General features: G+C 44.9%; 3 protein-coding genes across 3 annotated transcripts; 1 reads left to right on the top strand and 2 right to left on the bottom strand.

Annotated features, from left to right (window-relative positions):
* The first annotated feature begins 541 nt into the window (after nucleotides 1-541).
* LOC147429345 (uncharacterized) lies at nucleotides 542-25,238 on the top strand. The gene is made up of 4 exons (XM_086495486.1): nucleotides 542-1,091; nucleotides 22,836-23,059; nucleotides 24,640-24,743; nucleotides 24,822-25,238. Exons 1-4 carry the CDS (start codon nucleotides 588-590, stop codon nucleotides 24,977-24,979), a joined length of 990 nt encoding a protein of 329 aa, XP_086351612.1. The 5' UTR covers nucleotides 542-587; the 3' UTR covers nucleotides 24,980-25,238.
* On the bottom strand, nucleotides 1,101-5,540 carry LOC147429347 (uncharacterized). The gene has a single exon (XM_086495487.1). The coding sequence runs from the start codon at nucleotides 2,524-2,526 to the stop codon at nucleotides 1,771-1,773; it is 756 nt and encodes a 251-aa protein (XP_086351613.1). The 5' UTR covers nucleotides 2,527-5,540; the 3' UTR covers nucleotides 1,101-1,770.
* Nucleotides 5,639-9,647, bottom strand: LOC147429346 (uncharacterized). The gene has a single exon (XM_086495488.1). It carries the CDS (start codon nucleotides 7,885-7,887, stop codon nucleotides 7,366-7,368), a length of 522 nt encoding a protein of 173 aa, XP_086351614.1. The 5' UTR covers nucleotides 7,888-9,647; the 3' UTR covers nucleotides 5,639-7,365.
* Nucleotides 25,239-26,835: the final 1,597 nt, after the last annotated feature.

The following is a 26,835-nucleotide window of genomic DNA, read 5'->3' as shown; positions in this document are numbered from 1 at the left end:
AGTGAAATTATATTAATGAAACACCAAAACAATACATAAACCAACCTTGCTCACAACCGAGCTAGGGTGCCAAGATTGCCAAACGCAAAAACCATACCACATCAGACTAAACAAGAGCCCAAGTACATCGGCTATAGAAGGGGAGCCACCGCGAGGAACAACTTGACCATGGCTGAATAGGGTGCCACCCTCGAAATAGGAAAACATAATATACCTGTTGAAAAGGGGGCCAAGGCCCATAGTCCCCATCACCCAATTGGATCAGGAGAGATGCCACCACGGGAGCTCTGCTGCCACAAGAGCACCCCATGCCTCCAAAGGCTAGTAACAAAAAGGTGCAGACCACCAGAACAAAAACGACTAGAAGTGGACCGCCAAGAGCAAACCTCATCTGAACACCGCCGATCAGCGGATCACATCATGACATGCAATAAGGCGGATCACATCCCCGACAAGTGCTCATTACTTTATCTGGTTAAGTTATGGAGTTACATTTTGATGGCCAATATCTATTTGCCAGTGGCATGGCTCAATTGGTATTAGACAATGGAGGCCATGGTTGTTTTTGGTAGTGATTCTAGGAGATCATGACTCAAGAGACTCAGGCGAGTGATTTTCAGCAGCCTCAGGAACATACTCATGGACAAGAAGACCCGAGCAATCTGCTAGGGCGAGTGCCCGCCTCTCCTCAGGAACCCTTTTACGTGCCAGGTTATGAGCCTTCTGCCCCGCCCCTAGAGCCTCTGCTTCATAATGGCGAAAAGCTGGGCTATGATGAACACTTTCATGAACCTCATCATCATAAACCTTCACGGCTACCCCCGGGTACCCGCCTCGTTGACATTCTTGGTGCTGCCATTGGAAGGTTCTGGCGCACTTCACACACAATCCTCCGGCTTGAGCTCCGTCGTGCTATTGATCTTGATGGTCCCATTGTGCGTGGACATGACTCTGAGAGCCCTCGTGCTCAGTATATGCGCAATAGGGCCCACCGTACTCGCAGCTATCCAGAAGATTGGGTGGATGGAGGCCCTTCCTCAAGCTGGTTTCAAGGCATCCATGGCGGTGGTGCACGCCTGAAGTTAATGCAGGTATCTGGACATTGAGCTTGAATGGAATCTTCATAAAAGGATATAAAATGCTGGTCGGGACATAGGTGGTTTATTTCTGGTGGATCAGTATGGCAGTTGCTCCTTTACCTGCTAACCAGGTCAAGAGAAATAAGAAACATGTATTGAGGATGCGGTTTGCTAGTTGTTTTGTTTGTGGTGTGGCTGAGAACCTGACATATTTACCATTTGAAAATACGGTCAATGAATCCTTCTTGTTTTGCATGCTGTATTTTCAGTGCTTTAGCAATAGCAGCAATAGATGTGGTAGGATGCCATTCAATAATGCTCAATGATGTGGGTCATCTTCTCTAATCTGTAGGATGGTCCTCAAATTCTCTGTGTAGCTTCTTGATTACTTTGACACACCTTTCCTTCGGCTTTAGTTCTAGTCAAATATATGAAATGCATTTGCATTCTTGGAAGTTGGAAGTAAACATTATGAGAGAGAGAGAGAGAGAGAGAGAGAGAGAGAGAGAGAGAGAGAGAGAGAGAGAGATAGATAGATTGAATTATCGTCCGCGGAGGTCAGATATGATCCATGGGACTGAAAGAAAAGCATTACAAAGGAGTTCTTCTAAACAGGGGGATTGTGAGATACATCTCAGTTAAGGACTGAGGGTCCAAAGAGGTGTCAAAAGAAAAGTTAAAATAAACAAAACTAAGAAGGGGAAAGTGAGGAGGGAGCCGGCTTGGGAGTTAGAAACTCCTGGATGATGGCTTTACCTCCTCGATAGACTGCCCATTTCCCTGCTGTGCGTGCTTCTCGCATCTTCTGGAGTTCTACCTTTTTTTGTTTGAGTTGGGTGGGTGTGAGATCTTTTGCAAACCAAATTTTAGTATCCCTGAGAAGCCTTGATTGCTCAAGGAGTTTGATTCGATCCGCCTTGGTCTTGAAAGTGAGGATTGCGTGATTGGTGTGATGCTCATGTGTAAGAAAGGTGATTGTTGCTGGATCCCATTGTACCAAGGGGGTTACTGCTTGGATACGGGCAAAGCACTCGTGAAACTTGTGATCTCCCTCCCCTTTCCAGTCACTTGGGAGCCCGCCGATACGAACATTGAGGGAGATGTCCTCTTGTCGTTGTCGCTCGCGTAACGTGGATGCCACATGGTCTTCGACCTTGTTGGAGATAACCTCTTGCACTTGATTCTTGATCGCCTTTGTGAGGGTGGTTTCTACCTCTGCCGTTGTTTTGTTGAGTCTGGCTTCAATTTGCTCTATCTCCTCTTTCTTGCCGTTTTCCATTGTGTTGAGTCGAGTCTCGATGGCGACGATTCTCTGTTTCAGCTCGTCGTTCTCTTTGCGAAGCCTTTCGACTTCATTTTGGAGGCGGGCAGTGCTGTCCATCTTTGGGGGTGTTGCCACGACCCCGGCGAAAGTGAGTTTTCCGCGGGACGAAGCCCTTGTAGCCATGCTTGTGTTTTTTTTCTGCTGAGTGTTGCTGTTCTGTGCGCCTTCTCCGACTGTGGGCCTTTAGAGTGGTAACCTTTGCAAAATTGGGCAGGGCACCACCGAGCAACGCAGGACCAGGTCGACGTGCAGGATGAGCCGAGACCAGCAGAGCAGGGGTTCTCTTGAGTCGGGTGGGGGCGAGCTAAGGCTTGATGCCCCCCACAGGGCAGCCCCTCGCCCAGGGGGAGGCTGGGAAGGAAGAGAGAAACGGCTAGGGCAGAGAGAGAGAGAGAGAGAGAGAGAGAGAGAGAGAGAGAGAGAGGGGTTAGTGACCCCAGGTAGACTGCACTAACAGCTATTGCTGATGTGGCAAGCTCTTGCTGGGTGCCTCTCATACGTTCTTGGAGAGTGCAATTGGTGATCATCAGTCCAGTGGTGGTGTATGTATATGTGTGGAATTGTGTCGGTGGCATTGTTTGCGTGATCTTTGGTTCTGAGCAGAGCTATGTGGGCAGGTTGAGGATGTTTTAGTGGGAATTATGTGTGCGCTCCTACTACAGCTAGTAGTAGGGCTTAGTTCTGGCGGCAGATTGTGGATGTATCACCTATTGTGGACTCTTGGATTGTTGGGGGTGATTTCAATAATGTAGAGAGTCGCTAGGACTTTTTGAAAAGATTCATAGAGGGATCTTCTAGACTTCTTGGAAGTTTGGATTTGGAGGAGGGCGACTTGATAGATAATCCTCGAAGGAGAAAAAATCTTGTTTTGGAATCTTTAGATGTGAAGAGCTCTATGTAGAGTTCACAGACATTCAGTAGTTGAGTCTGGCGCAGTGCTGGTGCATGAGGGGAGTCACTCCACTTGCCATAACAGATCCATAGATTGGAAAGGGAAGTTATGGTTATGTCCTTTTAGATTAATCATAGACACTGTAGGTTGACAATATTCTGATTGGAACGTCTCTGGATGCTGGAAGCTGATTGATTGATTCACTCTTTCAATTGTGTAATTGTTTGAGTATTTGAGGTGAAATGACTACAACATTTTGTCTCTAGTCACCGCTAGTGGTGATACCGATGATTTATATGATGAAATTAGTGCATTAGATGAGATTGTTTGCATCTGAATGTTTAGTGTGAATTACATGAGTGCGAACCATAGTTGCACGCGAACACGTTTGCAAGCTTTTGCAAACGTTTGCAACCGGCTGGAATTTGCATGCCTTTGCAAATGTGCCCCTACATAATTTGGATGTTTTAAAAGAAATGGACCGCTTAAATTTTAGAATGCTGCGCACCCTTTTTAATCATCTGGCTTCGCAGCGTGGTGTTATTACTCGAAGTGGGAGCCCTCTGTTCTGTGCGCAAGCTCCAAGCCCTTGGCTGCTCCAAGGCTCAAGTCTCAAACCTCGACCCTCGACTAGGTCACCTCCTTAGAGTGCCTAGTGCCAGTGGCCACCTTCTCAAGCCAAGTTCAAGAATTGAGTGTGTTACGAGTGATCTTTGAAGGCTGAAATTCAGAATTTTTGAGACCGCCCGGGTCCGGAGTGGAAGTATTTCACCTGTCTTGCAAAGTGTGGAAGAGGAATGTGGCATTGCAGGTGTAAATTTTGTCCTCACGAATGGATGGCCGGCCTCAACGCATACGTGCTCACATCCTAGCCATTGCAAGCCACGGTGTGGACAAGTGTGACCACACCCAAGAGACGTGAAAGATGTATGTAGACGAATAAATGCCGATGTCACAAACTTTTGACGTGTCAAGCCATCGAGGACCTGAGCCGACTTGCAGATCCCTGCCGAGGGCCTAAACCCTAAGAAGAAGCAATAGAAGTAGTAGCAGCAACAAAAGAAGTTTTAACCAACTTACAGAACCTCGCCGAGGGGGGAAATTTTTAAAGAAATCCCAACCAACTTATGGGACCCCGTCTGATGGGGCCTAGGGGACACACACACACACACACACACACACACACACACACACACACACACACACTTTCTTGCGTTAAAAGTGATGACGTGGTAGTTGTACAGATGACCCGCTTTTTGCGCTGACTGATGATGTGGTAGCTGTACAGATTTCCGCAAATTGCGCTGGCAGCTTTTGGGTGTTAACTTTTGGATTAGATGTTTTTAGACTTCATGCTTTTGATGTAAACTACTTTTGAAGGGCCAAGGGCCTTTAAATATGAGTCAAGGCTCATTCTCTGTCATGCTCCGCATGGAGGTGCAGATGATGGAGTATTGGCGTTGTACTGTGTTGAAGCAATATAAAGAAATACGGTAAGGGGCGCCAGGGTTTGGGGCCAGTGCTCTCTTGGGGTGGAACTCCGCCACTCCGCGTCTTGTGTCGCGTGCATCTCTTTCAGTTTGAAGTGCTTAAAGATGTTCAGTTTGTTCTTTTCCGTTGGCATGTGGCGCCCTCTCGTTATAGTGGTATCAGAGCTCTAGTCGTGTGCTTTTTAAAAGCATACTGGTCCTATCAAAGAGCAGACAGAGCAAGATGTAGAAATTTTTATCAAAGAATCTTCGTGTCCCTGCCTCAGACTTACTAGCCACTCCTACCCTTAGTCCATCGCGCATCGGGCGTTCTCCCGTTGTGGAGAAAACGGTAGAGCATAGCATAGCCTCAACATAACTCGATCCACAAGGTTGCAAACACAATCATGTATTCAACACCTTGACAAAGTACTAAAACAGACAACCATGAAAACCATCTTGAGCCATCTAAACACATCATACATGCAAATTGTGATTTGTATCCAAGCTCTTATCATATAATCGAAGCAACGTCACTCTTCTCCTCTATGTGGTGCCTTCAAAGATCCCTCATGTTCCCTCACCTGGCTGCTTACACACAAGCTTGAGCATCGGCATTAAGTCTTTTGCCTTTGCCTTATTCTGTAATCACGTTCCATACCTGCTGGCCTAGCATCTCTGTATTCCAATAATAAATACCTCTATCCACTATTGCCATCTACGAGAGCTTTCCAAGAGAGGATCATCAACTGCAAATCCTGGCGTAGAGACTCCTTCAAGGGCAATCATGATCATAATCATCATCGTCATTTGTCATAAATTCATACAAATCTCATAAAATAAAACAAATTTTATGGTTCTTGTTTTCAATCCAAAAATTATAGGATTCATTTCTAAGCTGTCGTCACTCTTCGATCAGCTGGTATACTCAAGTCCAACAATAATTCCTTGTTTCAGTGCTTCAATTGGGCGATTCGTTCTTTTGCATCAAGCTTGGCATAGTTCTTGTAAAACCAAGGCATGCCCAACGAAACATCACATTCTGCCAACTCCATAATGTAGAAATCAAGTGGATCTATGCTTAAACTTGAAGTTGAAGTGATCCAATGATTGATGTTGATGATGTGTAAGTCCCGTTGGCCATTTGTGCTTCGATTGGCATATTCGTCAATGCCCAATCTTGTAGGTAACTCTGAGGAGATAAAATTTTGCATGGATCTTGAATCAAAGAGGATAAGGGCATCTTGATCTCTAACTTTCCCCATAGCTTTACATGGCTCATTGGATGGATCAAAAGTAGGGAGACAATCAACCCAACCGAAGGTCGGGGCTTCTTGTTTTCTATATTTAAGACAGAAGTGGTCATTTGTTATTCGGGGTTGTCGGACAGGCCCAAGAAATATGGTCATGAATGCCACACTTGTAACCTCTTCCTTTGGATCGGTATTGGGTCATCTCTTCAGTAGTCAGCCATTGGGTAGAAGTGTCAGAGGATGTGCTAGTTTGTTGATGTGAGTGTCCGGAGTGGAAGATCGAGAACTTTGGTTTCTTGTTTTGGAAGTTGTAGCAATGTCTGTAAGGATTAGCTCTGTCTTCATGATGTGATAACCCACTCTTGCACGTGACATAAGTTGAGGCATATTTGAAGCCACTTTTTGTCAGAGTGAGCAGCAAAAGGTGGAGAGAGAGAGAGAGAGAGAGAGAGAGAGAGAGAGAGAGAGAGAGAGAGAGAGAGAGAGAGAGAGAGAGAGACAATGGCGATGGTCACACAAGAGCCAGATGGAAAAGGCTAGCAAGCCCCAATAACTCCGGATGGTAAAAACTGCTGTGTACAAGACAAGATATGAGTGGGAGAGTGCATCACCCCCCTCCTATATATAGGAGAATAGGGAGTAGGTAGGGCAGACCAGAAGCCCCAACGACCATGCACAAAAAACCCATAAATGAGGAAAAAATAGAAAAGGACCATAATAGGTCCAGCCGGGCAAAGTGCTGAGCAAAACCCTAAATGTGCCTGAAGATCCCTGTCCAGCAGGTGTACGTACTACGGTTGGCCAACCCACAACCAAGGGCCAGTGCATGTGATGTGTGTGAAGCTTGTAGGCAAGGTGCGAAGCATCTGGAGATGAAGAATCTAACACCCCCCCTCAACGACAAATGCGGAGTCGCCGAGGAAGAAGATGCAACATGCCTGGCAAATCTGGAGTGAAAAGAAGAAGCGCCAGCCAAACAAAAAAACAACGAACCATCCAGCACCAATGTGATAATGACCGAAGCTAGGTCAGGCTGATCAAGTCGCACAAGGAAGCTGATGGAGAGGCTAACAACAAAACAAGTCGCTGAAGAGGATATATATGACGGAAAGATGGAAGACCAGCAGGGAGCTCATCGGTGGAGGTCAGCAGAAGAGAGAGACGGAGAGAGAGAACCCCCCCTGAAGCAGAGCACTGCGACACAAAAGGATAGAAGGCCAAGGTGGTAAACCGGCAAACTCCAAGCCAAAAAAAGTGATCTCGATCATAAGAGGGAAGGAGGAGGTGGATGAAACTAGAGGGTGAAGCCATTGGCTTGTGAAGGGCTAGAGATGGCGGTGGCAGACGTTTATCGAGAAGCAGTCCCATCCTCAGGATCTGAATCCTTCTTGCGGTCCCGCCATCGTTTATAACATTTTGCTGCAAAATGACCTTTCTTTCCACAATAAGTACAAGTAATGTCAGGGCGAGAAGGTGTACAACCAGGTCCAAACTGTCCGGGAGCACTACCACCCCTATTGGATGTAGAAACCAATGCAGTAGCACCCGTAGAGGCGTCTGAGGTGACTCTGTCCTGAATGCGCGAAGCTATCTGTTGCATAGCGGGTAAGAGCTCCTCCCAAGTGATAGGAGTAGGGCGCGTGGAGGTAGTAAGTGACTGGAACAAGGAATCATAAGTGTCGGGAAGCTTGAGCAGCAATTGAGTTGCCATGCCCTCGGAAGAGATCTCCTGTCCACAAGCTGCTAGCTCATCACGGAGCAGAAGCATGCGGGATATGAAGTCTTGGATAGTCGAAAATGACGAGACCTGTAAGTCCATCAAAGTCTTCTCCAGAGCGAGGATCCTTTCTGGTGTCTTCGCCTCGTACATGTTGCAAAGGAAACCCCATACCTCATGTGCAGTGGTGTGAGAGCGTAAAGACGTCAAGCGTCGTCAACACGCTATCCGTACAGTTGATGAGTAAGAAAGAGTAAACTCTGTGATGGTTTAGATTCCACTGATCCACCATAGCCTATGTAACCACAATACCTGATCCACCAGAAGCAGTACCATGAGAAGAAGTAGATGAGGAGTTAACACGTGTAACTACAAAAGAAGTGGTAGCTGATGATGTCGATGTAGGAGCACCAGATGCAGGAGCAAGGCCGGGACACACGGCATTGGCAGGATTGGTAAGCCAGTCCCAAAGGTCAAACTGCATAAGCATCACCATGATCTTCATCTTCCAGACGACAAAGTTGGAGCCGTCAAGCTTTTCGTCGGGAGGAAAGATGGGCATGGCTGGGAGTGTTGCCATAGATACAGACAAAAAATTAGCAGAGAAGTCTCATGCGTAAAATTAGAAGCAAAGGTGAGGAGAGGATCCGAAAACCACGCCGGAAAGAATGCCAGAAGACCGCGAAGTAGGGATACGTGACGGGAGAGGCAAGGGAAACATAGTAACAGGGAATGGCCGTTTTCAGGTCTCCGTTCCCCGTTCCCATTCCAAGTTCCCGTTCCGAATCCCCGTTCCGTGTTTCAAACGTGAGTACTCGTAACAAGGAATGGCATTTTGTTCCGCGTTCCCGTTCCCTGTTCCCGTTCCTAGTAACTATGAAGGGAAACCCGAAGGGATGTAAGTGAAGCAAAGTCGAGGTGCTGTCCAAACCTGAAATCGCAGCAAAAGGGAGCTCGGGACACCACGATAACGCAAGGGTTTGAGCAAAAACGCCAGGTGATGAACACCGGATGCCGAGGTTGGTGGGTGAGGGCTGTAAATGCACCAAAAGAGGCTGAAAATCTGCAGGTAAGTGATCGGGAAATCGCCGGCAATAGTCACAACTGTTCAGCTTCCAAGCGGGAAGACCAAGGGGCAAGGAGCGGGGCTCCGGCTGTCCAAGATCGGCAAGAAGAAAAACGCTGAAGTGAAGGTTAAAAAACACTGGTCCAATGTGTCCTGACTGCCACAAAAAACGCTAGGAATGCTGGCTGCTGTCCTGCCCAAAAACACTAGGGATTAGGGCTGAAAAATGCAGATCAGTGGGCTGCCGTCCTACAAAAAACACTAGATCCACAGGCTGGCTGAAAAACGCTGATGCAAGGGAGTCCCTCCTGCAAAAAATGCTAGGCTAAGGATGGGAAAAAAAAACGATGGTGCAAAGGATAGGCAGCAGGTGGTGATGAGGCAGAGGGAGGGAGGGCGCGAGCAGAGGCTTGCACAAGGAGATGGCTGTTCACAAACGCTGGTGTTGTAGGCAAAAACGCTAGTCAGAAAAAAACGTATTGAGCATGCGTCTCCTTTGGATGCTTTGGGTGGAAGGACTCGATGGATTCCTGCCTTCTCCATTGTGATCTCTATGTTATGCATCCGTGTTGTTAGGATCGTGCTTCGCTTTGCAACGCGCAACGCCGCAATGAAGCAAGCTGAGCTCTGATATCACTGTGATCACTTCCGACAAGGGATCGGACAGAAACACAGAGGCAACTAGAATTTGCAAAACTTTGCAACACTTTATCACTTCAAAACAACTTGAATAGCTGAACTGAAACAAAGAGTGAAGGGAGAGGGAGAGAAGATGTCGGACTGGGGTGTCCCCACGCACAATTGCTGGCCTTGAATTGCTAGTGTGAGCGCTCCCGTTTGGATATTTCTCTATTCAATGAAACTCTTCTTGTACAAGGATGGGAGGGGTGAAATTCAAGAGTTGGTGCTCAGGCAATCATGTGGCAATCTGCAAGCGATCTCTATGTGTGTGTGAAGAGGGGGGGGGGGGGGGGGGGGGGGAGAGGGAATGGTGGTGCTTTTATAGCTCTTGGGGGCCAGCGAGAATAGAGGGGGGCTGCTAGATTGTAAGGTGCAATGGAAGTGAATGTTGATAGTGCTCAAGATGAGTGCTCCGAATTGTGCTCAAGGGTTCCTTTTACTTATGAAAGGGAGAGCCTTCCGTTCTTCTGAGAGAGAGAGTGCAATGATCACAAACAAAGTGAATGTTGCTGTGAATTTAAGTGCTGAGAATATGTGTGTGTGTGTGTGTGAGAGAGAGAGAGAGAGAGAGAGAGAGAGAGAGAGAGAGAGAGAGAAAGAGAGAGAGAGAGACGACACCAGACGGTTCTCAAACCCTCCTCCAAGGGCCCCCCTCTCTATGGCGCGAGAGGTCTATGCTATAGATTGCACAAATCTGGTACAACGGTCTAGATGCAATGGACTTGCCGACGATGTTGACGACAATGATGACGACGACGAGGACGGGCTGAAAATCTGAAAACGCTAGGGCTGAAATCTGCAAAAAGCTGACTTCTGCAGAATTTGGACATTGTGTCGGCGAGGACGGCGATGGCGACGACCCGAAGATGATGCGCTGTAAACGCAGATGCTAAAATCGGCGGATAGCTGGCTGAAATTGAAAACGCTGGCTGATCTGACGGTACGGCGAGGATCTGTTGCGGGTAGGTGAGATCTGTGAGGCTAAGGGCTGATTTTGCAATGCTAAGTGCTGAAAACTGAAAATGCTAATGATCTGGGGCTGATCTGATGCCGGAATCTGCAAACGCTAGGATGAGTCTGCAAACTGAAAATGCTAGGATGAGTATGCAGCCTTGAGAATCATCTGGTGTCGTATTCTTCTCTCTCTCTCTCTCTCTCTCTCTCTCTCTCTCTCTCAGCACCTTCATTCACAGTGTCATTCACTTTGTTTGTGATCATTGGGCTCTCTCACTAAAGGAACGAAAGGCTCTCCCTTCCGTAAGTAAAAGGAACCCTTGAGCACAGTTCGAAGCACTCATCTTGAGCAAAGTTTAACATTCACTTCCGCTGCACCCTACATTGGGGTCAGAGCTTTGGCAGTATTCTGTATCACTCAAGGAAAGAACCACAAGAATTTTTTTGGCTTGTTGCGGTCGCACGTAACCCAAGTCCACTTGGGTGTGTCGATTCCTAGTCGTGTTTTTTAAGAGTGACAGGTAACCCAAGAAAGAAGGGCTTGTCCGACCTCCCCTTGTTCCTCTTTTCACTCATTGAGAGCGGACCGTGCACTTAGCGGCCGGCCAATCGACGTGAGGTGGGAAAAAGCAACCTTGATGTGAGTGCAAGGCTGCCAACAAGGGGTGCGCTCGCCGGGAAGAGTCGAGCTCGGGTAAGAGAAAAGCCTTCTCTAACACAGATTGCAACCCAGATCTCAGTGTATGGTCATTACCCAAAGCGGAAGGGATACTTTGCGTAAAGGTGATGAGCATGGAGGTGGTGAAGAAGAATTTTCCCCACTAGGAGGATTTTCCGACACTCCCCTTTCCCCATCCACGCCACAGGTTGTACCAAATCCCATCAAGTCAATGATGGACATGATGCTACGACAAGAGGCGCAACGCGTCGCCTTGGATCGCGAGCGCGAAGAAAGAAAGGCAGACTTGGATCGCGAGCGCGAAGAAAGAAAGGCAGCCTTGAATCACGAACGCAAAGAAAGAAAGGCAGACTTGGATCGCGAGCGCGAAGAAAGAAGGGTAGCCTTGGAGCGTGAGCGTGTGCTTGGTGACCGAAGAAAAACGGGTAGCCTTGGAATGTAAGCGTGAGCAAGCGTGCTTGGCGGCCAAAGAAAGAAAGGCAGCTATTGAGCTTGAGCGTGAGCAAGCATGCGAAGCCCAATGCACAGCGGCCGAGGACAGACGAGCGTCCTTGGAGTTAGAGCGTGAGGCGCAAAGAGACCAACGCATGCAAGAGTTGGTCCTACAGGTACTCACCTCGAAGCCTGAGCCGGTCAATGTTGGCAGTTTATCAGGTAGCACAAGTAGAGATTCAGACTCCAACAACCCCGTCACTGAGAAGTTGACGTTCAGTAGGTACGACGGTAAGATGGATGCTAGTGTTATTCATTCTGGTTGCATCAATTTAATTCTTATTTTGCGACAACTAAGAAAGCAGGATAACAAGGTTTTTGACGGCAGCCATGTACCTTGCCGGTGATGCCATTAATTGGTATCATGCATGGCAAGAGGCACAGTTGACCGCACACCTAGAGGAAGCCGAAGAAGGCGTGGCCCTTTCCTTCAATTGTGCCGACTTCCAAGACAAGCTCAAGACGCGGTTTATGCCACCTCAGTACTTAGCGCAGTTGAAAGAAGATTGGCGCAATCTCAGGCAAAATGGTATGCCAGTCATGTCTTTCACTAACCGTGTTTTGCAGCTCGGCACCCAATTACGCAAATCGGATGATGAGCTCAAAGAGGCATTCCTTTTCGGGTTGGACGAGTATATCAAATTTGATGTAGAAGTCTTCGACCCTGTGGATCTCAACAAGGCGGTAGCAATTGCTTTCTCCCAAGAGAAGAAGCACAACAAAGGAAAGCCTAAGGAGAACAAGTCTTCTCACAGTACTTCTCAGACTCCTCAGAACCCATAGCATGGTAAGAACGGTAAGAATGGTAAGAACGGTAATTCTAGCCAATCTTCCTCTAATCCCTCGGAAAAGAACTCTCAAAATGAATTAAAGGGTAAAGCTAAAGCACCTGCTAAACCTAAGCTCACCCCAGCTGAAAAAGCCACATAAGGGATTATAGGAGGATACAAAACGGCTAAAGAGCAAGTCATTTATGCTAAGGAAGGTAGGTGTTATCAATGTCACGTTAAGGGTCACATAAAGAAGGCTTGTCCTAAGACAACACCACCTAAAGAACCCAAAGCACCAACAGCTAGCACAAGCACTTTAATGAACCAATCTGAGTCTCCACATGTTTCTGCCACACATTGATGAATCTCTCTTTAAATGTTATGGTCATGTGAAGGGTCAACTTTTTGTTATATTTTTTGATACAGGCAGTATGCATGATGTGATTAATGACTCTCTTGTAGAGAGAGTTCTGCCTAGAGGTTAGCCAGACAACTTCTCTCGAGGTGTCGGGTTTTGCTCTCGGTGCGGACTCTTTCATTACGCAAGAGTGCCTTGATGTGTTTTTCAATGTTCAACAAGCTGCCTTCCGTAGAAAATTTGTCGTGTCTCCTCTCTTAGGATGTGATATGATTTTAGGCATTTGATGGTTTCGTGAACATAACCCTCTCATTGATTGGGCGGACAATACGCTCACTCTAAATGCCAAAAGTGACTCTCCCATGATCATTCGTGGTGAGGAGGGTCTTCATTCTTTGCCTCTCAGTCCACATGTGTAGGCAAAGCGTGAATTACGAAGAGGAGCACAAGTGGCATTCATTTATGTCCCAGTCACTCAGAACCTCAAGGCTCCAGAAAGGTATTCAAGTGGTTTTCAGTAAGGTTGATCTCAAAAGTGGACCATTAGGTAAGGGTATTCAAAGGCGACATCTACAGGACCGCTTTTCGCATAGAGCGAGGGCACTGGGAATGTGTGGTCATGCCTTTTGGATTGACAGGTGCCATGGGTACATTTAACCGTCTCATGGTAGGCTATTTTGGCAATATGGTTGGTGTATGTGTGTTGTAAGGTGCAGCGGAAGTGAATGCTGAACTTTGCTCAAGATGAATGCTCCGAATTGTGCTCAAGGGTTCCTTTTACTTACGGAAGGGAGAGCCTTCCGAGAGAGTGCAAATGATCACAAACAAAGTGGTAAACATTGTGAACGACTGTGCTGAGACTGAGAGATAGAGAGAGAAGAATACGACACCAGAATGTTGTCAAACCCTCTTCCAAGGGCCCAACTCTCTATGGCGAGAGAGGTCTATGCTATTGATTGCACAATCCTCGTACAATGGTCTAAATGCAATGGACTTGCCGACAATGACGACGACGATGAGGCGGGCTGAAAACTGAAAACGCTAGGGGCTGAAATCTGCAAATCTTGTATCTGCTGAATTCTGACTCTATGTCGGTGACGACGGCGATAATGACGACGCGACGACGATGTGCTGAAAACGCAGATGCTGAAATCTACGAATAGCGGGCTGAATCTGCAAACTCTGGCTGATCTGATCGTGCGGCGAGGATCTGTGGTGGGAAGGTGAGATCTGCGAGGTTTGGGGGTTGCGGTACGGAATCTAACTGCTGAAAACTGAAAACGCTGATGCAAACGGGGGATTTGTCGCCGGGAATCTGCAAACGTTGATGGTAATCTGCAAATGCAAAAACGCTAGGCTGATCTGCTGTCTGGTGCAAAAACGTTAGGGAATCTGTTGTGAATCTGCTAACGCCAGTCTGATCTTCAAGTTGCAAATTGCTGGGGCTGATCTGCAAATGCTGAAAATGCTAGGCTGTCCTGATGGCTGAAAGTAGCTAGGAGTTTTTGCAGGGGGTCTTGTTGAGAAGGTGCACTGCTAGACACTGGGTCCTTGCTGCCTCTTTTGCCAGAAAGTGCTAGCGCTAGCTCTTCTTATATACTGATTTACCAGAATTGCCCTACACAGTTTCCCAACAAATTCACTTATTAATAATAAGTGAAAAATGGCTAAAATAGGGAAAATGTAACAGACTTGGACACTCCAAGTCAAGAATCAATCACGACAGCACCAAATAACCACTTCAAAACAGTTCACAGTTCACAATAGATTTGCATTGGCTCGGCGGAGTTCCGTGCCTAGAGATATTGGCCCCAAAGACTGGCGCCCCTTTCGGTATTTCTTTATGTATTAATCAATGTTCAAAGTACAAGAGAGCGGTTAGGGTTTCACTCTCAGACTCTGCGTCTAGATGCCCTGCAGAGTGAGCCCAAACCGCTTATTTATTGTTTACAAAGGATGCCAAAAGCAGAGCCCCAAAAGCCTCAGATAAAAAGCCTAAATAAAAGCAAAGCTCTTTTTCTCTCTCAAACTCACAGGAGTTTTTAAAATAAAGCATTCTCTTTCTCTCTCTTGCGTAGAGCAAAGCTGAAAAAGCTGCCGCAAATTCAGCCTGAAATTCCACCGCATTTTACGGAAGTCCTGCCACGTCATCAGCTGGGGAATCAGCGCTGCTGCACTTTTAGGGTTAGGGTTAGGGTTTTTGCTGTTTTTAGGGTTTTTGGCAGATTTTAGGGTTTGCAGGTTTTAGGGTTAGGGTTTGCAGATTTAGGGTTTTCAGCAACAGTCATGGTTTCAGCTCCTGGGCAGACACGTCATCACTTTGTGACATACCCCCCTCTTGAAAGCATTGTAATCGCCCTCGATTACGCTTGCAAAACAGACAGAGGCCATAAACCGTCTTAGTAGACACTGACTGTTAGTACCTACGTACTAGGAACATACATCTAGCACATGTACCAAATCGACAGTCACATCACAGGACATCACAAGACATCACTCGACATCACAGGACGTCACATGAAATTCAACATTCATTCAGATCTTAGACCATGATTTATGGGCAATGTAGCTAGCAATCGCATCTAGATCCAATCGGGACCTCATCGATGTCCAATTGACTAACCCCTATTGCAACCATGTCTATTCGAGACCAATCGGACCAAAATGCTGCAGTCATTTCGTCTATCAGTTCCTGCACTTAAAAGAAGCCAAGAACAAATTAGTATCATAATCAGGAATTCCATTCATAAAGTCATCTAGAAGAATACTGTCAGCTCTCAGTATCCCTGAAGCTCAAAGAGACATCAGTGACTTCAGTATCAAAATCAGGGCATCTGTTGACAGAGGAGCGAAGCGACTCTCCTCTTGTGCATCCCACTGCACGAGATCTCTAGCCAAGCTGATTTCTGGGTTCCGTTTGGAGTAGACTATGCTAAACCAAAAGCATTGAGGTAAAGTTTCACAATCTGAGGAGTATCTGCTAGGTCCTCCTCCTCCATCCACTTCGCATCCAATGCAGGATAATTCTTGAACTTAACCAAGAACCGCCTTCGGACTTTACCTTTATTCTTCGTATCCTTATGTGCCAAAATCTGTTCAGGAACAAGGATCTCCTCGTTTTCTTCCACTTCGGGTTGCTCATCAGGCTCCCCATCATCAAGCACATCACCTTTAAAAGGTTTCAAGAGACTCACATGAAATGCATTGTGAATCCTCCAAGTATCAGGCAGTTTCAGTCGGAAGGAGACATCATTTATCTTTTCAATGATCTGGAAAGGTCCATAGTATCACATACTAAGCTTTGGAAAAAGCCTCTCCTTTCCCTTTTTCTTTCTCAGGCGTGCGTTCTCAAAACGTAAGAGCACCCAATTATCCTCCTTCAGTTTCAAGTCGCGACGATGGCGATCCGCTGCCTTTTTCTGTCGTTCTTGAGATTTTTGCAAAGTCTTGCGAACCTTGGCAAAAGCCGTATCTAAGTCTCGCATATATTCATCCGCTTCAAAGATCTTATCTTTCGTGCTTGAAGGGTGGAACCTTCGCAGCACCTTCAACAATCTCAAATAGCGCCTTCCCCGTCGAAGAGTGTATCGTGTTATTGTCGGCAAATTCCACCAAAGGTAGGTACTTTTCCCATTGAGTCTTCTGATTTGAGATATAAGACTTCAATAAATCTAGAACCACTGAATTTGCAATCTCAGATTGCCCATCAGTCTGCGGGATGAAACGATGACGAGAATTGCAACCGCGTGCCAATGTTCTCCAAATTGCCTTCCAAAACAAACTCGTAAATCTGGGGTCTCTGTCAGAGACAATCGTCTCAGGCATGCCATGAATCTGAAGATCTGAGCCACAAACAGTCTCGCTAAGTGATCTGGCTTGACCGTTTTCTTTATTGGAATGAAATGAGCCTGTTTGCTAAATCTGTCATAACAGTCCAGATACCATCGTGACCACTTTATGTTCTCGGGAGATAAAAAATGAAATCCATTGCAGTACTTTCCCAAGGGCGGGTGGGTATGGGTAAAGGTGCACTCTACTATACAAAAAATGCTTCCAATGCTTGAGAGAGTGAATAACAGACACAAGTTCAGGATGATTATGGTGTAGACAGCTTAGTCTGACCACACCTCTTCTCAGCGGCCCTTCACAGCGCAGACTGTTGAGTCTTGTTTTCCCCTCATCTTGGATTACTCTACCTACTGACAGGACACCATCTGGTGGTGGTCCATGCGCTCTCCCGGTGACTACTGCAGCTTACGGTAGCTTCTACAATGCAGACTGCTTAGTTTGGCTTTCCTTGGTTCGGAGGATGTTTACGGCGCAGATTGCTACATCTGGCCTTCCTGGAGTTTTACACAGCTTAGCCACCTGGCCACCTTGGGTTGCAGGTTCATGCATTGACAGACTTCCGATCATTCTCATGACAGTTCTTAGGCTTTTCCATTTTCTCCAGACAGTTTTTACCCTTTCAAAACATCAATCATGGGTGTGGCAATGCGTGCAAAATTCTCTATGTGTGAACTATATGCTTGACATAAACCAAGAAAAGAACGCACTCCATATTTAGTTTTGGGCAAATCCCAAGCTTGACACCTTCTGCAGAAATGGTGCTCCTCTTTGTAATTCACGCTTCGTCTGCACATGTGGAATGAGAGGTAAAGAATAAAGACCCTCCTCACCACGAATGATCATGGGAGAGTCACTTTTGGCATTTAGAGTGAGTGTATTTTTTGCCTAATCAATGAGAGGGTTATGTTCACGAAACCATCAAATGCCTAAAATCATATCACATCTTGAGAGAGGAGACACAACATATTTTTTACGGAAGAAAGCTTGCTGAACAATGAATAACACATCGAGGCACTCTTGTGTGATGAGAGAGTCCATACTGGGAGTGAAGCCCGGCACCTCGAGAGTTGTCGTCCGGAGCGGGCTCTTTCTACAAGAGAGTCACCAATCACATCTTACATACTACCTGAATCAAACAATATGACAAAACACTGACCCTTCACATGACCATAACATTTAAAGAGAGACTCATCCATGTGCGTGTCAGAGACATGTGGAGAATTAGATTGGTTCACCAAAGTGCTTGTGGTAGCTGCTGGTGCTTTTGGTTGTTTAGGTGGTGCTGTCTTAAGGACATGCCTTCTTTATATGACCCTTGACGTGACATTGATAACATCGATCTTCCTTTGCATAAATGATTTGTTCTTTTGGCGTTATGTATTCTCCTATGATTCCTTCTGCAGCTTTTTCATCTGGGGCTAGCTTAGGTTTAGCAAGTGTTTTAGCGTTATCCTTAGATTCATTTGAGAGCTCTTTTCCGAAGGATTAGACGAAGATGGGCTAGAAGAGTTACCATTCTTACCATTCTTACCGTTCTTTCCATTCTGTGGGTTCTGAGGATTCTGAGAGGTACTGCGAGAAGACTTGTTCTCCTTAGGCTTTCCTTTGTTGTGCTTCATCTCTTGCGCGAGAGCAATCATTATTGCCTTGTTGAGATCTATTGGATCGAGGACTTTGACATCGAACTTGATATACTCGTCGAACCCGAAAAGAAAGGCCTCTTTGCGTTCCGCATTTGATTTTTGTAATTGGGTGCCGAGCTGCAAAACACGGTTAGAAAAAGACATAACTGGCATACCATTTTGTTTGAGATTGGGCCAATCTTCTTTCAACCGCGCTAGGTAGTGAGGTGGCATGAACCGCGCCTTGAGCTTGTCTTGGAAGTCGACCCAATTGAAAGAAAGGGCACGCCTTCCTCGGCTTCCTCTAGGTATGCGGCCAACTGTGCCTCTTGCCACGCTTGATACCAATTAATGGTATCATCGGCAAGATACATGGCTACCGTCAAAACTTTGCTATTCCTTGTTTCCTTAGTTGTCGCAAAGTAAGCATTAAACTATTGCAACCAAGAATGAATCACATTAGCATCCATCTTACCGTTATACTTATTGAACGTCAACTTCTCAGTGATTGGATTGTTGGAATCTGCATCTCTATCTGCGCTACTTGATGAAGTTAGAGGATATGCAACTACTCTAAGTGCCTGGACATGCACGGCCTGCGCATAGGCTCACAAAGGTGCCATAACACTTCCTAGGCTAACCTGAACCCTAGGCATGAGATAGTTGTCCACATGCACATAGGGTTAGATGTGCACATGACATAGAAAAGCAAGGTGCCCCCTTTTCTAGCCTCTTCCCCTCTTTTTACAAATCCCAATCAAAAAGCAGATTTTTACCCAGAATTTAGGGGCGCTAGCCTTTCTACCTTTAAAATAGCTGTAAAAAGCAATTTTTAAATGAAAAACATTTTTTTAGAGAGAGAAAGCCTTCCGTTTGGAGAGAATTTTCTGTTCAGTTCAAGAGAGAATTGCAGGTTTTAGAGAGAAAATCTGTAGTAAAGAGAGAAAATGAGGTTTAGATAGGAAATCAGTAGATTTTAGAGAGAAAAATCTCTATGCAGAGTCAAGTATTCTGGCTCTGACAAAGAGATTGGCATGGACCACCTTTCTAGAGAGAGACTGAGTGGCCAAAAGAACATGGGTGATCAATTGCATCTATGACCTTGACGCAAAACCCTAACCCTAAAACCCATCACTTCTTCTCCCTGGCAGTTGTATTTGTGAAAGATCAATATAAAGAAATATTGCAAGAGACACCAAATTGGGTCCAATGCATCTGGGAGTGGAGCTCCACTAGTCCGTATGTTGTTTCAAGTGTGAAGCTCTTTTTTCAATTCCAGTGTTTAAGATGCTAAAGTTGTTTCCGGCTGTTATTTTCTATCGACACATGGTGCCCTTTTGGTTATAAAAAGTTCCCGACTCAGATGTATTGGCCCCTAAGGTAGGCGCTCCTTGTGGTACTTCTTTATTGATTGAATCTTTAAAGTTCCCTTGACAACCAAAGGCTTGAAAGTCAAGTGCTCTAATAATTGTACGGAAAGCTCTGACACCCACCTGCCACATCACCAAGTCCATATGGATGCCATGTTAGTAGCTTGTGAATCGCGCCACATTTCACATGTGACTCGTCTCAAATATGGGTCTGCTCCTCTTGTCTAGCTCTAGCATGGCTCTTGCTCCTCTCTTCCAGTCCGGTCACGGTTGACACATCATCACACTGTGACATACCTCTGCTAGAGTTCAGGCATCTCTTTGGATTTGTCCAATTCGAAAGTGAGGGCTGTTTTATGGCTGTGCTCGGCCAATGTGAGATAGGTTTCTCATGCGGGGATATGTTTAGCCATGTTTAGCTCAGGGTTTTGGCTTTGTTCCATGGCCAGTACTCCTGCAGGCTCGGAGTATTTTTCCGAGCCTTGCTGGCATTTTTCCTAGAGCCCTTTTGGGTATCTTGTGCCATTTCCTGCATATTTCCCCTATTTTAGAGGTCGTGGTGGCTGGTGGATAGCTGGCCGACCCAGACCTCTGGGTGTATATAGGTGAGCGCAGGGGTATGTGAGAGGGACAATGTGCATAGGCCCTGGGGGGCAACCCTAGGAGGGGCGGTGAGCAGGAGGAGCAGATCAACCTAGCATTTTGCTACTATAGATCAGCCATAGCGTTTCTGATTCAGCCCTATCAGTTTTCATCCCCAGCGGTAGGGCAGCACTGCCAGGCAGATGATGGGCAGCAGGGTTATTTTTCCTTTGTTTTTTCTTCTTAGAGCACCTCGATGGAGACGATGAGCATCATGATGCAGAGCACTACATTTGGGTGCAACTTGTGGAGTGGATATGTCCTATGTTTTCTAGATGGCACCTTTGCCATGAGAGACGTCCCTCTCACTCCAGAATAGTTCTCTTGCTAGGAGGAGATCCTGCCCGAGCCTCACTTTCTCAGGAGGCTAGGGCAGCCCATGTGGAGACCGTGTCGGTGGTCTCCTGTGCAGGAGCTGTTGGCAGTGTCAGTAGCAGTTGCAATTGTGTGTACCTTCGGTCTACCCATTGGGCATGTCAGCTTTATGCCGGATCACCCTTGGTCACTTGTATGAGCAACTTGCTATCAGCATGGAGAGACTTTCCCAGCTCTCTCTCTCTCTCTCTCTCTCTCTCTCTCTCTCTTCATTTTCAAATGTCCAGTCTCTTTCTACCTCAGTGATCTCTCTTCTCCATAGGTGCCTTGTTCATGTGTGTGGCTTTGCAAGTTTTCTAGATTGGAGTCGAGGTGTCCATCGGAGCACGAGCAAGTTCTTTTCTTCATTGCATCTTCCGTTGTCTTCTTTGACAACCTACCCCTCTAAAGGAGAGTAGTCCCCCTTGATTACACTTGCAAAACATACAGCAAACTAGGATTCATTAGACATTGACTCCATGCATGCATGCATTTTGACCATCACTCACAAGACAATATCATCTCAAAGCATGCACCAACATAAATAATAGATAACAATCACATTCACATCTTAGTCCCCGTCCTGACCTCTGACACAAACTATGATCATGATGAATCATGACCATCAACCATCAACACATAACCATCAACAAATCACATTCACGTCCTCCTCAAGATCTCATACACAAACTGTGAATATAATGAATCATTTAGCCATCGTTGACCTCTTGCAATTGTCTCAATGCCCTAAATTCATCATTCTAACCATCATAATCACCCTCATTGGTGAATACAGATAAACTGCTGCAGACATTCCTTCTCATATATCCTCAAACAAACAGACACTTTGGAAGAGCACACATCATTTGTTCGAACACTTATTGAAATTCCAATCATAATATAGCATACCATAGTATAGCACGTACATATTATATAGCATTTATCAGGCAAGAGTACCGTTAGCACATCAATACCCCCAAAATGCCAGAGACAAAATGGTTTGACTCTTATGTCACTCGCTTGTTGACTTGTGACAAAGGAGTTGAGTGGCTACTCTCTTGTGTAGCACGCATTGCATCAAACTCTAACCTTTTGAATTGAGGTGCACTTTGGAATGGCCGCAGCCAAAAAGCATCTAGGTAAAGCTCTAACAATTGAGGGTTATCTTCCCAAGTCGTCCTCCTCCATCCACTTTGCATCAAGGGCAGGTTAATTTGTGAAATTACCCAAGTATTTTTTCACCAGCTTACCCTCTTTCTTTCTGTGCGCGCTAGGATCTACTCAGGTATGAGAATCTCTTTTGTTTCTTCTACTGCAGGTTGCTCCCTGTCCTTTGGCACCTGCCCCTTGAAATGTTGTGGTAGACTCACATGAAAAGCATTGTGAATCCTCGAAGTATCTAGCAACTACCTCATTGATCTTTTTTGAAACTTGGAAGGGCCCCATATTATTGCTTAGTTAGCTTTGGATAAGCTCCTTCTTACCCTTCATCTTTCTCAATATGGCCTCCTCAAACTTCAGGAGCACTCAAACACCTTCCTTCAACTTCAAGTTGCATCACGATGCTTGCCTACTGCATAGCATCGCATACAATCTGAAGGGCATCCTAAATGCGATTGTGTATACATCTCGAGGAGCGATCCTGTCCGGATGCTCGATCCTACTGAAACAAGTAGAACCTGTAACATGTCAAGTGTATCATCGATCATGGGTATTGGAATGATGGTGATTTAATTAAGAACTCTATAGTCTATGGACATCCTTCAAGATCCGTCGTTCCTCTGTACAAGTAGCATTGCTGAACAAAAAAGGCAAAGAAAACGGTTGGATCAAGCCCTTTTCCAGTAAGTCTTTTGACTTGGCTCATGATTTGTTCTTTCTGTGTTCTAATAACGGTCTACGGGGGTCTGTTTGGAGGTGAAGTCCCTGGAATCAAATCAATAATGTGATCTTCAACTCACTTAGGAGGTAACTCCATAGTCACAAGGGACGCGTCCCGAGGAGCTCAAATGGATTTTTAGTGTAAAAAAGAGGGTGGGATGGCAAGTGGGGACGGGAAGCCCAAAAAAATGGGCGTCTCCTGTGACTATGGGTAACTCGCTTGGAAGATGCCGTTTTTATTTTAATGATTTTTAAAATTAAGAACACACCGTTTCTTGACCATTTTGGTTTTGGTAGAAACTCTGGAACACTGGTTTTTCCATTTCCATTCACAATGCATTTTCAAAGGAAAAATGTTTTAGAGTTCTTCTGATTTGTTGCAGATCTGGGAGTTTCCAGACAAAGAAACAGGGCTACCGGGTCTCCCTTGGAATCTTAACTTTGGTTTGGGGGCAACACTTGAAACAGAAAGGGGTGGCCGATTAGAGCTTGAGACACGTATAAAGGCTAAGCATCTGGCTCTCTACATACTGCCTTTGCCCTTTTTGGAGTTTCGAGGCAAGTGGCCTATAACTGGTACAAGATTAGCAGTTGATGCTCGATACAGGTGCGCTTTTTCATCTCTGTGAGATATGTGCAACAAAATACTTAATGGGTTGGTCGAACTGTTTGCGGTAATAATATTATAATGTTGTTTTGAGCTTGGAGCAAGCATACTTTAAGATGTAGTAACAAACAGATGTGTAATAGTCTGAACATAAGGGAAAGTGACAAGATTTTGCAACTGAGACACTACTTGAAGTAGGTTTTCCCTTTTCTTTTTTTTGGTATGGAAAAAGTGAGGTTTGTTCCCTTTGCATTACATAAAATTTGGCCATAGGCCAATATACAAGAAATATGGGGAAAATTCTGAAAAAATACCACGGGATACTTTTAGTAGGTTTGTTTTTCTATAACTTCTCTGAGTTTTTGCAGGTGGATAGTTAAAAGGCTCAATTGCATTGCTGCATTGTTTACCTGTTCTTTATTTTAACTGGGTAAAGCTGTGAGTGTTTTTGCAAGTGTTTCTTAATGGTCACTCCCGGAAGATTAATCAAGAGCGATAGTATTGTTGAGCAGTTTTATGGCCGTCTCTCCTCTTAAGTCATTCCGTTCTCAGCTACTAGCCTTCTTTTCATGTGAGCACATGGATTATCACTGCAGACACGCGCTTTCTTTTCATATGAGCATTTGGATTATCACTGCAGACATGAGCTTTCTTTTCATATGAGCATATGGATTATTACTGCAGGCATGAGCTTTCTTTTCGATGACCCATAATCGTGCGAGTCCCAGTCATTTTGCCTTTATATAGTAGTCTCTCCAAGGTGTGATAATTGGTGCCAGTTGGGGTGAGGTCTCACATGTGAACAGGAGCTTCTTGTTGCCCACACGCCATATCTGGTCCTTTACCTTGTCATGTATGGTCATATGCCATGTATCCAAAAAGTATTCCAAATTTCGTCGAGCTACCTTGATCAGTCCATAATCAGCAGAGTACCCAAGAACAACTCAAAATGATGTAATTGTAGCTTTCTCTCTCTGCATGCCTATGAAAGATTCTTGTACTCATTTCAATGTTTATGCTTATGAAGTGTTTCTTTTCAAGGATCAAGTTTTCACCATTATATTTATATGGTTATGTTTTGTCTCTTTTAAAATAGATTCTCATTTTAGCTTACATTAGATTTAAGAATTTCTTCTTTTTGTCTTTTGTTTCTGGTGTTGTAGTGACTTTGAAATGTAGAATTTATGTCTTTGCATGAGTTATGCTTGTCGTCATTATCTTTTAAAGTGTAGTACTGGTTTTAAAGTTTTGAAGTAAGCTTCTCATTTATTTTGGATCTTTTAATCTTTTTGCTTAGGAAAAAAAAAGGTAATTGGTGGTTTATTTTGTCTTCTTTATCCTATTTCTTGTGGGTCTGATGTTGTGTTTTGTTTAAGTGTTTTAGACCTTTTATATGAACTTTCATGTCTGCTTTTTTGCCATTCAAGAAGCTTCAAGCTGCTGAAATAATGGTTTACTTATCTCTGAGAGCCTTCATGAGGATATGATGATGATATGTGATTTTTGGTGACTTGCATTGTGAAGAAGTTGCATGTATATGGCACCTTATTTTGAATATCGTGGTATGCATTTTGTTGCAGGATTCCGTTGCATGATCTCGAGAAAATTTGGGAATCACCAACAGCCCAACTGTGTGTTAGCCTCTACAATCCTGTTGGAACAGGCTTTCATCTTAGTCCTGGAGGTAGGTGCTGTTTTCTCTATTCAAATTTCTCACCAAGTTAAGTCTTGACCCATGACCAAAAAACGGATCTGCTGCCAGGACTTGAATTTGATGAGCATGTTGTGAACATTGGCCAACACACAAAGCTAAGAGTTGCTGCCTCGATTGAGTTCCCTCGTCAGTTTCCTTTGGAAGAAGGGGAGCAGCCGATCCGGGTTCACATTAATCGCCTTGGCATCAAATCAAGGATCTCATAAAACCTTTGCCTCTTGAGTGGAGACATACTGATAAGCATGTTGGGGAGATTAGAGTTGCTGCCTTGATTGAGTCCCCTTCCTTTGCAAGAAGGTGAGCTGCCTATCTGGGTTCACATTAACCACCTTGGGATCAAATCAAGGATCTCATACGACCTTTCCCTGCTGAGCAAACACATACTTCTGTTGATCGTTGTATATTGTATAGTCAACAAGATTTCCATTCTGATTCATGCATCACGGCAAGTTTACCTCTCAAAAATTGCATCCTGTTGTTTTCCACTGAATCTGGTTGTCTTTGTTGAGAGTTATGCATGCATGCTATATAGCAGTTTATTGCGGCACCCAGGAGCACACATGGCATGTGCTGAGGAGTAAGCTGTGGGTAAACAGAGCAGATGGGAAGATGGGATCTGAGGAGGCCTAGATGACCACAGAGGTGCATAGCTTGGCACAACATGGCTTGGTCATGCTTGGCCAGTGACCGGCCAAGTGTGAACAGCCGAGTCCATGACTATTGATAGAGGGGACTCCTATGGTTTGGTGGCAAGCTTTATTTAGTGTGTCTATGCTAGGGAGCTCCTTGGAGCTCGTTCAAATGATTTTGGGTAGAGGCATATGACCCTTATGTATAAGCATGCTTTTGTAAACCACCATGATTTTCATGATTTTGAGTGCTTTTGAGTTAGGGAGGGTCTGCCACCAATGAAGTTTGAGCTTATAACGTAGATCATGATGCGTGTTGGAGTAGAAATGGTGGTGTTTACTTTAAAATACAGCCATAAACTTTGAGGAAAGTCTGTTGCAAGGAAACTCTTAATGCCTGTCATTTTGTTTAAGCATTTGAGTAGGGGTTAAACCATCGGTCTCATTGCAAGCGAAATGTATGACACAGGCAGGGAGCTTGTAGCTGCACAAACTCACAACAAGCCACAAAACATTGTGGCTAGCCGAAGGGTATTTTTCCTCATTAAACCTGGCCTAATTTAATGTATAACATACTACATAAGCTTTCAAAGATATCAAACCTTCTGACAATGCATAAATATATACTACACACACATAAGCTGAAATTGATAAACTTTTTTAAAGTCATCCTTTGTTATTCTCAATAAAGTGAACAGCTTAACAATGAGTTATTTTCAAGGGCCCTATAAACATTGAAGAGCCCTCAAACTTGAAAGCCCTTCAGGGGGCCCTCTTAGTGGTTGCTCAAGGTTCTTTAAACCCTCATATGTAGAATTCAAATTGTGCATCAACAATTCGAAGCCTCTAAATATTAACTAGGCTTCCTTTTGGAAACATCAATTGACCAATAACTCATAAAGAGTATGAAAAGCATAAAAAAGGTCAACTAAAATCAAAAGCTTCATAAGCCATTACTTAAAAAGAGAGATAAGTGGGAAATTGATACAATACTTAGGTACAATGCTTTTTTTTGTTGCCCCTCACTCAATAGATCTAGAGATGGGTTATGACTTAGAGCCCACGGCCTAGCAAGCTACAACCATGTTTTGCTTGTTGGATCTCCCTCAGCACATCCAGGGATGGGTTATGATGACTTGGAACATTTGATGTTTTTTGCTCTTCAAGTGTGTTGATGGTTGCGGCAAGCTTCACAATTTTCTTTAAAGATAATCCCATTAGAGTGAGAGTTGCTTTTTTGGCATCTATATACAAGAAAACATTCTCACTTATGTCAAAGATCATGTGTAATTATTTGAACAAACCCTTAAGAATATGACATATAAAGATCATAATCGACCAAATTATGTCAATGCTATTATCATAGAAAAGTAGAAAGATCTAAATCCTTTCAAAAAATACGTTCCACCCAATATAATTACACGATAAAGTAG

This window comes from Adiantum capillus-veneris, chromosome 22 (genome assembly GCF_014529385.1).
Source record: "Adiantum capillus-veneris isolate H3 chromosome 22, ASM1452938v2, whole genome shotgun sequence".
NCBI lineage: Eukaryota > Viridiplantae > Streptophyta > Polypodiopsida > Polypodiales > Pteridaceae > Adiantum > Adiantum capillus-veneris.
This window is presented reverse-complemented; position numbering and strand designations above follow the sequence as displayed.